Here is a 14,810-nt window from a genome sequence, read left to right on the forward strand (position 1 = left end):
TGCCAGTAGTTTTTTAGGCTTTATATATATTACTTACAATCCAAATAACTTTACTATGTAGTTACTATCACCACCATTCCACAGATGGAAAAAACTAAGGCTCAGAACTCAAGTAAACTAATCTGATCAAGGTCACTTTCCTTGGAAGTGGTGGGTCTAGGGTTTGACCCACGATGGCCTAACTTAGTGCTGCCTCTCAGCAAAATGCATGACATTCAAAACAAGGCAATAAATAAAAAATTTCATCATTCTTTAATCACTCACAGCACACAAAACACAGTTCTGTTTGGTTTATATCCTAAGAAACTGTATAAGCCTAAAAGGAAACAGAAATTTTGAAAATATTTTCCTAAACTGGCCACCCCATTTCACTGTCTTTAAAGCTCCCTGAGCATTAGATTTGCAAAGATCTTAGAGCTGTATTTCTAAGGATGAATCCTTAAAGACGACAAACCTCATCACTAGAAACAGTCCCAAAACACCAACTCAAGACAAAAACTGCTATCCTTGTATACAGCCTCTAAGTCCTAAGATTGTACTCAAGTGACGAGCAAAATTCAACCGACTAATACTCATAACCTATTTTTCTCCTGGTACAAAAATCTTTCCCAGGTAATCAAGTTTACAGCCTTGCCTTGATCCTGATCACTAAGCAGTTTGGTAAAAAGAACATCTGCTTCTCCATGGATTAATGGACCTGACTATTTACAGAAGGAAAACAAGGGAGCTATAAACTAAACCCCACCTTCCACCCACCACTCCACCACCCCCACCTGGTTGAAAATAATAAATACCACAGGGCATAATGTCCCTTTGGTCTAAATACTAGAGCATTCTGGGTTTCACTGTCAGGGTGCCTGCTTACTAAAAGAGAGCAAAAGACAGTCTTTGTTCAACACCAGACTCTTCTCTAGGCAACTGATGGCTTAACACTCAATTTACCACCCATTTATATAGTCTCCTATTTTGTTCTCTAATTGTTGTAGCTCTAAGCTTTATACTGTTTCATTACTATTCATGGTACTTAAAACATTGTTAACCATATGGTACAAATACTATTTGTTAATGACTACAAAACTTTGAAAAACTTTTGGCAAAATTTTGCTTTATAAATTGCTTTAAGCCTTTCAGAAAAAAGTTGTCAAATCAATCACTATTTTCTTTGATAAATAAATGTGTAATTTTAGGAAAAGGTTGAAGCAACATTTATAAAACTGAAAGGTTTCTGTCTTACATGCAATAACATTTCAAGAAACATATATACAACTTACAAAACTCTAATTAGAATTGAGCACCTCAAAAGTCTAGAATTCTACTGGCACAACAGCATAGATCTGAATTCAGAAAAGACTTAAGAGTTCATCCAGTCCTGAGGTTTTCAAACATTTGACTATGACACACTGTAAGATATGTATGTAGCATGATAACTCAGTACACACACACACATAACTGAAAAGTTTCATGAAGGAATATTTCCACTTATTACATACAATGCACAGATTCCGTTTTATTTCTTTTTGGAGGAAGATTAGCCCTGAGCTAACTGCTGCCAATCCTCCTCTTTTTGCTGAGGAAGACTGGCCCTGAGCTAACACCCATGCCCATCATCCACTACCTTTACATGTAGGACTCCTACCACAGCATGGCGTGCCAAGCAGTGCCATGTCCACACCCGGGAGCTGAACTGGTGAACCCCAGGCCACCAAAGCAGAACGTGCACACTTAACTGCTGCACCATCGAGCTGGACCCGCACAGATTCTTTTTATTCTTCCTTCTTTCCTTTCATTCCCTCCCTCTTCTTTCTTAAAATGTTGACTACAACCTTCTAAACTGATTTCATCACCTTATTGGGTTACCACCTGCCTGCTGAAATACACTGATTTGCTCCAGTCTTCTCATTCTGCTTACAAGGAAGCCAAGGATCATGGAGATTAATGGCTTGTCCAGTGTTACAACTAGTTAATAACCAGTACGGGACAAGAATCTGGGTAATTTAAGAAATTCCCAGTTCATTATTCTTTATACTATATCAGTTCTACTAATGCTTCTCCTCATAAAAGGAAACACTGTATAGATATGAAGAATAAATATAACAAACATTAACTGAACCAACAACCCAAAACAGTTTATATTCTTTCTTACTTAGTAAAGCGGATTTCCAGATGAGAAGTCAAATATTCTCGGGGGGTAAAGGTATGCTCCCAAACCACCATGTTTGGTACGTAATTTATAGAGAAACACAACTCAGAAAGTGCAGTGTGCAATTTATCAAGGCTGAAAAAATATTAATAAACAGTAAATAAAATTTTCAACATTTCATCATAGCAATACAAAATTAATTTTATAAACATATCAGATCTTACTTGGAGAAAATAATTACAGAATCCAATTTTTTTCCTCTCCTAAACTGACGAGGTTCAAAATCTTTAAGGGTATCGCTAACATATGAGAGCAACCTTATAAAGACAGTGTCATTCGTTTCTACATTCAGATGATAATGACTATGTTAACTTAATACCCAAGGAAGAGCTGATTCTGCACTCATAAATACAATCACTTCCAACTCCTGCTGTACCTTCTGTTGTGGAGGAAGAAAATTATCTACAAAAATGGTAAATAGCTTGCTTAATGCAGGAAACAAGGAAGTATGAAATTTACTTTAAACAAAAAAATATTCATCCATTATTGCCCACCTATGCCTCCCCTTCAAACAAACAAACAGCCTTGAATGCCATCTAGTCTGACACATCCATTTTAAAATGATACTAGGTATGTTCTAATATATGACAACATACCAAAATAAAGTCTCAGATATCTGATTTTAAATAAATTGAAAATTACCGATTGCTTATACTGTGCCCCCCCACCAAATTTTTAGACAGATTCTTGGCCTTCACTATTCAGTATATAAAGACAAATATCATCTATTACATGTATTTTCTTCAAAAATTCAAATCTGTATTTTAGGATGAAATAAGCACTAACTGGCTAATCAAGTTCACAAAAATAAAAAAACTAATGACTAGGAAATGAACAATTTACAATTACTAGCATTTCCTCAGTACTAAATGCCACACAAAAACATGAAAAAAACTCTTCTACGTGTAACAAAAAGACACAATAAAAGTGGAGGGCTTACTTGGTCACCACCAGCCTGTTTTTCCTCATGCTCTCCACTCCTGGTTTTTCCCTTTCAGGTTCCCCTTTCTTACCAGTCTGTTTTTTTGACTTCTTATTCACTGCTTGACTAATGGTTTTGGCACAATGCTTGGGCAGCAACTACATTTAAAAAGAAATGAAATCTTTACATTACTTTGAAAGCACAGTAACTACTGAAGCAAACCTCAGCTGAATCCAGACTGCGTAGCAATTACCACGCGAGCAGTACTGTGAGGAGGACAGTTTACCTAGCCAGCTTGGGGGAAAACAGAAATAGGTAAATCTTTTGTGAAGAAACAGTTCATAGAGGAAGTTATACCAAGGCCACAGTTTAAAGGATAAGTGAAAACATATCAGGCAAACAAGGAAATGAGAAAGAACATTTTACTGGAAGGAAAATGGCCTATGAAGAACAAAACTATGTTAGGACATGATGTGTTCACAATCTTGTGAGTACTATTAGGTGGTGGAACAGAAAGCGCAGGGGAGAGTAGGTAGGTTGGAGCTATCAGGAAGGGACTTGAATGCCAAGCTAGAGGTCGGATTTTAAACAGTAAGCAATCCTAAAGACAGCGGTAATTTTTTAAAAACCTACTAACAGAGCTTCACAATAAGAGGTAATGAGATTTCCTGAAAGTCTGAGAATAAAAAAATAATTGGCTAATAGCTAATTTTCTTGCCTTCATACACAAATTTTCTATCTGTAAGAAAACACTTAAATTATTACCTGGTCACTAAGAGTACACTGCTCTGTGCAAATATCAGTGATGAGATTTCGAGCTTGTTTGGCCATTTCATCCAGAAACATATTACATAAGGAAAGACTGCGATCTCCAATGTGATGTCGCTGTTACAGCAGAATAACAATAACAATAATAAAAGTTAGAAGAAAGTAGTTTGAATTAAAACACAACATGGAAAATAAGCTTAAAGTCTATTCTACAATAAGTAGTGGAGGTGGGAAATGTTATAGATTTCTTTTATCTCTTGTAAGAACTTATCTACCATATTGCATTTGCATACAAATGACATAAAATACATATTTTGTCATTATACAAGTAAACTATGATTAGAAGGAATCTTAAAGAACCAGTATTTTCCTTCACTAGAAAAACTATTAATTTAGTATTCAAATTCCACAATGTCCTATATCCAGTTCTTAAATACTAAAATATCAAGCATAAGATGTGAAATAACAGATTTAATGTTTTCTAATCTTACCTGATTTTATATGCATATAAATCTTGACACAACAAACAACTTTGTAGTGTATAAACAGAAAAGAAAAGCTCAAATATTTAAAACTGTTAGAAATCGAGTCAGTAAAGCAAACAAATTCACAAGGCATTTGATTCCCCAAAATCAAACTCCCTATCCCAGAGGACAGAGAAAAAGCTGACTATGCATTTTCTGAACACCACAGGGGAAAAAAAGAACATTGTATTTAATTTTTAGGAGACTTTATAAATATATATATGTAGACACACACTCAAATCCATCCATCTCTATCTACAGGATTCTGTATCTTTTTAGTTTTGGGAGATGTTGCAATAGTTTAATAGGTTTTTCTTGTCAATGGTAACTGGAATGTTGATTATATAATGCTGTACAATTCTGTACTATACATTTGTAATACTTTACAAAGAGACAAATTTTAAAAAGTTTTCCTTCCTTGATGGTCCATAATTATATAACATACAGCGATTATATACATTATTTCTCTGCTGCTGTAATAAATGTAAAAGAATATAAAAATACTTAAACATGCAAAATAATTATATTCCTAGATCTATCATGATACCTTATTAACATATTTTATTTAAAATACCCTTTAAAACTTTAATAGGAAGCCAAATCAAAAGGGATCCCCAGGCCAGGTAATATTAAATATTAGTTCACTTTACTTAAGGAATGATTTCAAATTATAAACATCTAAGAGTTTTGTTTAACTGAATTCTGACTCTTGAAAGATAAAACATGTCCTTTGCTGTCACTTCTTTCTGGAAAAAGAATACTGAATTAGCACTGCTTCAAACTTACTAGACTAACATTTAAAATACAGATCTGATTTCACTACTCCTCTTCAAGAGGCTCAGAAATTCTGAGACTGGAAAACAAAACAACTATGGTTTCTTAACATGTCACAAGTCTCTCCATGATCTAGCTGCTCTCTGCCTCTGGCTGCAGGGCTGAGAACAGACTTTAGAAGGACAATGGCAGAAGCAGAAAGAGCATTTAGGAGACGTAACAAAAATCCAGGCAATATACGATGTGGATTGGACAAGAGTGAGAAGAGGCAGGAGTTCAGATATATATAAAGGTAGAGCCAAAAACATAAAAGGCTCCAAGGTTAGGGGTGGGTTAAGATGCAGAGAATTAACAGTTCTATTCTGGACATGTTACATTTCAGATGACTAAACATACCTAAGTTGCAGCTGGATATAGAGGAAACCTAGAGATGAAGGGAAGAGTTAAGGGTGGAGACATAAATTTGAGAAACAACAGCATATGGAAGATTTTTAAACGGTGAGACTGGAAAAGATGAATGAACTACTTCTATACTCAAAAGTACTGACAGAGGAACACAATTACTAGTTTCCCATTAGTTCTGGCTGTCTCTATCTGGGGACCCTGCTGACCTAGCAGGGTGTGAATTTCAAATCTGGTTCAAAACATACTGCCTTTCTGCAAATTCATTTTAAGTATTCCAGCTCAAACTGAGGCCTCAGCATTAAGAAGTTGTTTTGGAGACTTTTCCTATAATGTTTTTGATCTAAATGTGCCAAATGGCTAAAATCAAAATTATAACGCTAGACTGCACTGAGAACTATGCCCACCAACTTACTCTACCCTCACCCTTATGTGAATTCCTTCAATGCTTCCAGAGTGCCCCATGCATATTTCGACCACAGCACAGATCATCAGATCAGAGATTTGTTAAGGGTTGAGATTGTATCTTCACATCTTTTTATCACAGGATTTAACAAGGCACAGCTGGAAAATAACAGGCTTTAATAAATTAGCTACATTGCCACTTACTAGCTTCATGACTACAGGGAGAAAAAAACACATCAGTCCACTAGAGACTTTCTTCATCTGTAAACTAAAGGTAATTAGCTGTACTGCCTATGTTGTCACTGTAAGAATTAAATGCAACAGAAGAATGCCATATAAGTTTTATGGTTCTATAAATATATAAACACATTATTAATTACCTGTTGTAATTACTTGATAAGAATTCAGTCTTGCCCTATTAAGGAACCATAACTTTACCAACTAAATGAGGCAAAAACATTAAAATAAATGATACAAAGTAGACAATGACATATAATCATGATATAAAGTGCAATGAAAATATGGTAAAGGAGGGACAAATTCTAACTGGATAAATGCTGAAAATCTTTATGGAGGAAGCGGAATTTAAGCTGAGCACTGAAGAAGAAATAAGAGTACAACAGGTAGAGGTGCAGTGAAATGAATTTTATGTATAGGGAAAAGCCTTTAAGAGGCCTAAAAGTAGACAAGTAAATTAGTATGATTTGTATAAATGGACTAATTATAATTACTAAGGAGTGGAAAGCAGAAGATAAGAATGAGGGTAGAGTCCATCAACAGAGGAGTGGATAAACAAAACGCAGTATATACACACAATGGATTATTACTCAGCCATACAAAAGAAGGAAGTTCTGATACATGCTACAACATGGATGAATCTTGAAACAGTATGCTAAGTGAAATAAGCCAAGTACAAAAGGACAAATAGTGTATGATTCCATTTATATGAACTATCTAGAATAGGCAAATTCATAGAGACAGAAAGTAGACTAAAGGATAACAAGGACAGAAGGGATGGGGAGTTACTGCTTAATGATTACAGAGTTTCTGCTTGGGGTGATGAAAGTTTTGGAAATAGATAGTGGTGGTGGTCACACAACACTGTGAAGGTAATTAATGCCACTGAACTGTACATTTAAAAATAGCTAAAATGGTACATTTTTATATTCTACCTATATTTTTCAATCACAATTTTTTTTAAAGGCCAAAAAGAGACACTGGGAGTAGAGATCAAATTGTTGAGGATTTTAAATGCCTGACTGAGAAATTTTTACTTTCTCCAAATGCAATGGACAATCCCTGACAGTTCTTTAAGAAGGAAAGAGACACTCTAGTGGCAGTATCTTAGTCTTAAAGATAGAAATATTGAAAGAAGGAGAACTATTTAAGAGTACATATGAAGAATATTAAAAATATGAACTACAATAGTGACAACGGCAATGGAAAGTAGAGGATAGATTCAAGAAATGATACTACACAAGTAAAATTAAGAGGACTTGACGGGTAATTTAGTGGGAAGGATGATGAGGAGGAAAAAATTAAGTATATCTTATGTATCAACCTTGTGGGAAAAAATCTATTAAATCCAAAAAATCTGTAACTATATTAAAATTTGTGGTGTTAATATCCTCACAAATATTAATCCTAAAAGTACTCCCTAATAAACTTCCTGCAGGCTAATCTCTGTCTCAGAGTCTGCTTCTAATGGAATGCTAGAATATAATCTGCAACAAATGTTACCTAATGCTTAAAGATATTAACAATGCTACTGCTATCTGTAAGTTTCTTTTCTACAAGTTCTACAGTTCTAAGTAAAGGGACTTAGCACTAAGTTCAATTATAAAGAAATATACCATTTAGTTTTAATATATATTCTTACCACACTCATAAAGTGATATTTCTTCTTTAAAGATTAAAAGGAATACTGAGTACATTTTTTACATACTTGGTATCAATAAAACTACTGTGTAGTTCAATCATTCAATAACTGTGTATGCCTGCGTGTGTGTGTCTTACAAATACCAGCAAATCTGGGACATCAGCAACGTGGCAGAGTGAGCTGTTCCCTTTGTCTCTCCTCCTCCAAAGTAAAACTGAATGGACATTTGTTGATCAACAGAGGATATCCACACAACACATCAGGACGCCTGAGAGACCAGTGCTGCTGTACATCTGAAGATGGATAGACTACCCTCAGGAGGTAGCGGAGCTAGGTGAGCAGTCTCCAGCCCCCAGGCAGTGCAGTACACGCACGCTACTGATTTCCCGGCTGAAGCGCTCATAACACCACTGCAGCACCAAGGGCCTTGGCAAGTGCCTTGACCCAAATGTGGAAACAGGTGATGGCATCCCTGAGCCCCTACGTGATTGCTTCCCCATCCATGGGAGAGTCCAATGGGAGCAGCTTAGGCTCAGACCCAGTGAGGTGGCCCCGCCCACCAAGCACAAAGGCTGGTGTGACCTAGGAGCAGACAGCGGCAGAGCTGTGAGCATGGGCGAACAAGCTGCTGGCTGCCTCAAACACCCATAGTACTGCTGCAGTCCCAAAGGGGGAGTGCAACTCAGTGAGACTGCAGGGCAGGTGGCAGCAGCCCTGAGCCCACATGTGATCACTCTCTCAACCAGTGGGAGAGTCCACAGTCCCACCACAGTCCCAGGGAACAGCTATGGCTCAGATCCAGTGAGGAGGTCCCGCCCATCAAACACAACAGCTGGTACAACCTAGGACCAGACAGCGGCAGAGCTGGAGTCTAGGCGAATAAGCTCCCGGCTGCCATGAACACCCATAGTACCACTGCAGTTCCCAAGTGGGGAGGGCGTCTGGGCAGGACTGTGGGAGCAGGTGGCAGCAGCTTGGAGCCCCTGTGTGATTGCTTTCCCATTTGGTGGGAGGCCCTACAGGGCCACTGTGATCCCAAGGAGCGGACCAGGCTTGGACAGACACAGCTGACAGGGATCCTGGTGGGCTCAGATTACACAGGTCCTGCCCCCTCCCCCTAGTGGCGGCAAGTAGAAACTGCAACCAAAGTCTGTCTATGTGGAGGCACAAATCCATGCCATCAAGCACTATGAAAAAATATATTAAATCCCCAGACCAGAAGGAAAATGACAAGTACCCAGAAATCAATACTGAAGGCCTAGAAATTTATAATTTAAATGACAGAGAATTAAAAATAGCTATCATAAAAAAAACTTAAGTTAAAAGAAAATACAGAAAGACAGTTCAAAGAAATCAGGAACAAATTTAATGAACAGAGGGAATTCTTCACAAAAGAGACTGCAACTATAAAGAACCACCAATCAGAAATGTTGGAGATGAAAAACACAATGGATGAGATAAAGAAAAATCTAGACTCCCTGAACAAGAGCTGATATTGTGGAGGAAAGAATTAACAGTCTTGAGAACAGAAATATAGAAATGTTTCAGATGGAGGAGGAGAGGAACTAAGACTAAAAAGAAATGAAGGAACTCTCCGAGAAATATCCGACTCAATTAGGAAATGCAACATAAGGATTACAGGTATTCCACAAGGAGAAGAGAAGGAGAATGGAGCAGAAAGCTTGTTCAAAGAAATAATAGCTGAGAACTTCCCAAATCTGTGAAAGCAGCAGGCAATCCATGTGACAGAAGCCAACAGATCTCCAAACTGCATCAATGTAAAAAGACCTTTTCTAAGGCATATAGTAGTAAAGCTGGTAAAAGTCAATGACAAAAAAAATATTAAGGGCAGCAAGGTGAAAGAAAATAACTTCCAAAGGAACCCCTATCAGGCCTTCAGCGGATTTCTCAGCAGAAACCTTACAGGCTAGGAGAGAGTGCAATGATATATTCAAAATTCTGAAAGACAAAAACTTTCAGCCAAGAATACCCTGTCCAGCGAAAATATCCTTCAGATACAATGGAGAAATAAAACCTTTTCCAGATAAACAAAAGCTAACGGAGTTCATTGCCACAAGATACCCCCTACAAGAAATCCCCAAGAAGGCTCTCATACCTGAAAAAAAAAAAAGAAAGGGGTTACAAAACCCTGAGCAAACAGACAGATAGACGAAATCAGAAAATTGCAGCTCTCTATCAGAACAGGTTACCCAACATTTAATGTAACATTAAAGATAAGGAGAAGGAAAACACCAAAAATAAATATAATCTTGTCTTTTTAACCACAAACTTCCAACACAAGAGGGAATAATATGTGACAATAACAACTTAGAAGCGGAAGAGGCAAGGGATGGAATTGGCTTGGTCCAAGGAATTAAGAGGCTATCAGACAATGGACTATCTCATCTACAAGATTTTTTTATACAAACCTCATGGTAACCACTAAACAAATAATTAGGACAGAGACACAAATGATAAATACAGAGAAAACTAGAAAAAAAGTATCAAAAACTACCTAACTGAAATGGTAGTCTGAAATACACAGGACAAGAAACAAAAGTAATGCAGAAGAACCAGAAAACAAGTGCTAAAATGGCAGCATTAAGACCTCATATATCGATAATCAGTCTAAATGTAAATGGACTGAACTCTCCAATCAAAAGACACAGAGTGGTGGGATGGATTAAAAAACAAGACCCAACAATATGCTGCCTCCAGGAAACACTTCTCAGCTCCAACAATACTCCAAGCTAATGGCAAACAAAACAAAACAGGTGTTGCCGTATTTAGACAAAGTAGACTTCAAGATAAAACAGGTAGGGCCCAGCCCGGCGGCACAGCGGTTAAGTTCACATGTTCCACTTCAGCAGCCCAGGGTTTTCCAGTTCAGATCATGGGTGTGGACATACCCACTGCCACACCCCTCATCAAGCCATGCTGTAGGAGGTGTCCCACATATAAAGTGGAGGAAGATAGGCACGGATGTTAGCTCAGGGCCAGTCTTCCTCAGCAAAAAGAGGAGGATTGGTGGCAGATGTTAGCTCAGGACTAATCTTCCTCGAAAAAAAAAGATAAAATGGGTAAAATGGGACAGATAAAATGGGACAAAGATGGGCAGTATATAATGATAAAAGGGACAATCCACCAAGAAGACATAACACTTACAAATATTTATGCACCCAACACAGGAGCACCAAATACATAAAACAACTATTAACAAACCTAAAAGGAGATATTAACAACACCACAATAATAGTTGGGGACCTCAACACCCCACTTACAACAATGGACAGATCATCCAGACAGAAAGTTAACAAGGAAATTGTGGAATTAAATGAAAAACTAGACCAGATGGATTTAACAGATACACATAGAACACTTCATCCCAAAACAGGAGATTACACATTTTTCTCAAGTGCACATGGAACATTCTTAAGGATAGACCATATGTTGGGAAACCAGGTAAGTCTCAATAAATTTAAGAAGACTGAAATAATATCAAGCATCTTTTCCAACCATAATGCCATGAAACTAGAAATCAACTACCAAAAAAAAAAGCTGGGAAAGGTACAAAGATGTGGAGACTAAACAACATGCTACTGAACAACCAATGGATCACTGAAGAAATTAAAGGAAAAATCAAAAAATATCTGGAGACAAATGAAAATTAAAACGCACCATAACAACTCATATGGGATGTAGCAAAAGTGGTCCTAAGAGGGAAATTCATTGCAGTACAGGCTCATCTTAACAAACAGGAAAAATCTCAAATAAGCAATCTCAAACTACACCTAACAGAACTAGAAAAAGAAGAACAAAGCCCAAAGCCAGTAGGAGAGAAATAATAAAAATTAGAGCAGAAATAAATGAAATTGAAACAAAAAAGACTGTAGAAAGAATCAATGAAACAAAGAGCTGGTTCTCTAAGGAGATAAACAAAACTGACAAATCCTTAGTCAGACTCACTACAAAAAAAGAGAGAAGACTCCAATAAATACCGACAAATTTTAATTCTGTTTACTATATCTACCATATTAACAAGTCATGAAATTCTCCTTTGACATGGTTATGTTTGGTCAGTAATCTGTACATTCAATTTTCACGTCTTCAATAATAGTTTCAGACTTACAGTAAGCATACAAAATCAATTACTGTATATAACTTTACCATAAACATTAGTACCTGGCCCATGATTTATTTTAATAAAGTTAATTCCAAGTACCTTTATGCTATGTTCTTATAAAAATGTATGTATGTTTATCTATCCAAATATATTATATCTATATCACATATCTATTCAAGCATTCTTCTGATTCTGCATAAGGATGCATTAGGTGGGAAGTTAGATTAGATAATTATGACTTTGTAAACATTTAGTCAGCTACATGTTTGGTCTAGTTTATTCTGCATACCATATGAATCACAGTAATACTCTGAAATTACCTCTTCTGGACACAGTTCATGAGTGCAACTCATAAAATGAGTGCAAAGTAGTGGAAATGCAATTGAGTATCTTGACTGAGATGGTAACTCCAAACACTGTTGAAACATCTTCTCAAAAGCACGACTATAAAAACTACACAAGGAAACAAATTAAAAATTAGAATTACAATTTTTATAGTTAAAATTAAAATTTTATGATACAGGACCTTACAGTTAATTTAACTGAATGAAAGTTACCAACTGGTAGCACTTATTCCCTTAAGAAGAGAATAGTTATTTTTCCAAAGAGTACCTCTTACACATCAATAATCATTCTGGAGTAATAAAAATATTTTTATAATATTAACAAATTTTAAAATAAAAACAAAATAAACCATATCTATGGCATATGAGTATGTGACATTCAAATCTTACATCATCAAATTTCATCAAAGCTAAGTCACAATCAATTCTAAGAAACATCATTATTTTATGTCCTACTAAGAAAGAAACACACTGCCAATTCAAAGACACACCATTAATTTTAAATTACTTCTGGACTTAAGAGAGATTAAATCTAAAATAATGTGAGGCAATAAAATATAGTACATCTTGGAATAATAAGACAAACAGAATTTTGCAGACAAAATAAGAAGGTGGCTATGAGAAAATATGGATAAAAATTAATTAAATATGACCGAAAATTGCAAATTTTAAACATTACTCAAACTGCTTTTATTTCCAAGAAAAGGAAGAGGACTTTCTAATTGCTGTATCCTTCTATCACAATAGGAACCTTTCTGTAGCTCAAAAATATCTAACCATATAATGTTCCTTTGTCTTTCCAAGGTAGCCTCTGGGTCAGAGAACAGTATAGGGTTTCAAATAATCTTTAAAATTCCTGCAAATTTGACATGTCATGTGTTGTGTTTCATAAATTCCTTTAAGAGATCCCTTATGCTTGCCCTGCCTGGTGATTCGGATTTGTTCTGCAATACTGCTAACTAAAGCCATCCTAAAACAAACTGCCAAAATCAGTGTGGATTGGGTTATTTTCCAAAATAAAAGCAATGAGAAGCTTTTCATAATGATCTCTATTCAGTAGACGGAAACTAACACTATCCACTGAGATTATCTCAGAGTTTTAGAAATAAGGGGACATACTAGGTTATTCTGATCAGCTTCCCTAAAGGAGAAAAGGCCAAGGAGCAGAAATAGAGTTGATATTGTACAGCTTTGGAGCCAGAATACTTGAATTTGAATCCTGGCTCCACTGTTTATTAATCTGATCAAAATCAAGTTCACTTATTCATTCAAACATTAAGTACTTACTATGTTAGACACTAAGGAAACAGAAACAGGATCTTCCTTCAAGGACCACATTATGTGGGGAGAAGGTGAGGGGGAAAAGTTATAAACTACTAAGTATAAAGAAAAGAGGGCAGGATAAAAGCAAAAGTGAGTGGGGCACAATGGAGAGAGCAGTCACCACATCATCATATTAACGTCTAATTTAATATTGCAGAGTGACATTACTTGGTATTTAATTTCCAACATTTGTTCTATTTGGTCTTGATCCACACTTCTTTCCCCTCAGCCTAATCATGCAAAAAAGCGTCCTAAGGCAGTCTGAAGTGAGTGTATTTCACCTCTTCAAAAAAGGTGTAAAAAATAAATTCACATAAGTAAGAGTTGTTCTGACAGAGAATTAAAAAATAAAACATAAAATCTCAATTTGTTAAACTTCTTTTTGTTGGCAAGTTGTCCACTATTCCCTTTATTCTTAAGAGTCAATTCTTGAACTGGGTTAAGGACTACAGTAACATAAAAGCAATCAAGAAACATATCTTTGAATACTAAAAATTTAGAATTCTGATTTAAAGAAAATTACAACATACCAAAATATAGAGAGATCTGATGTTTCCACCAACATTTCCACCAAAGAATCTACCATTTTTGTATGAAAAATTATTGTATTCATCATCTTTCCAAGTTCTCTGTGGTCACCAAGGCTAAGTGAAGCCTTGGAGACACTGGTATAGGCCTGTAGAAGCGCGACAGAAAGAAAAGCAGTTCAGGCAGAGACCAGTGACTTCAGCCTCGTCATTCTACAGGAAAAAATACCTGCTACTGAAAACATATAAAGTTTACTGTGACACTGTATCAGTAACATCACCTTTTAAAAATTGTCTATAGTGACCCAAACTTGAAATTCCCATCAAGAATTTCTTTAAAAAAATAAATTGAAATACTACTGTCCATAAAATAGAATATATGAGTTATCCATCACGAATCCCAAAGGAAGTGAAGTTACAATATCAAAATTATAAAACCATCAACTGTTATGTTGACCCTCCCAAAAGAAGTTTTCAAACTAGTTTGAGAGAACAGGTACCTAGGAAACAATTAGATGAAAGTAAGTATTGCACATGTTGATTCAGGGAGTGTTAGATTATACTGAATCATTAAAAAGTGGATAGTCGGGCTGGCCCAGTAGCGTAGGGACAAAGTTTG

At 36.2% G+C, this 14,810-nt stretch overlaps 1 protein-coding gene across 4 annotated transcripts in view; it reads right to left on the bottom strand.

Annotated features, from left to right (window-relative positions):
• Positions 1-14,810, bottom strand: part of NCKAP1 (NCK associated protein 1) — a 96,001-nt gene that overhangs the window by 25,759 nt on the left and 55,432 nt on the right. For all 4 annotated transcript variants that reach the window (XM_044768606.2, XM_070508219.1, XM_070508218.1 and 1 more), the window contains 5 exons: positions 14,195-14,340; positions 12,318-12,450; positions 3,888-4,007; positions 3,141-3,280; positions 2,144-2,275 (listed from right to left, as the gene is read on the bottom strand). In XM_044768606.2, coding sequence (XP_044624541.1) covers positions 2,144-2,275; positions 3,141-3,280; positions 3,888-4,007; positions 12,318-12,450; positions 14,195-14,340 — 671 coding nt within the window. The remainder of the gene's footprint in view (positions 1-2,143; positions 2,276-3,140; positions 3,281-3,887; positions 4,008-12,317; positions 12,451-14,194; positions 14,341-14,810) is intronic.

This window comes from Equus asinus, chromosome 4 (assembly GCF_041296235.1).
Source record: "Equus asinus isolate D_3611 breed Donkey chromosome 4, EquAss-T2T_v2, whole genome shotgun sequence".
In the NCBI taxonomy this organism is placed as follows: domain Eukaryota; kingdom Metazoa; phylum Chordata; class Mammalia; order Perissodactyla; family Equidae; genus Equus; species Equus asinus.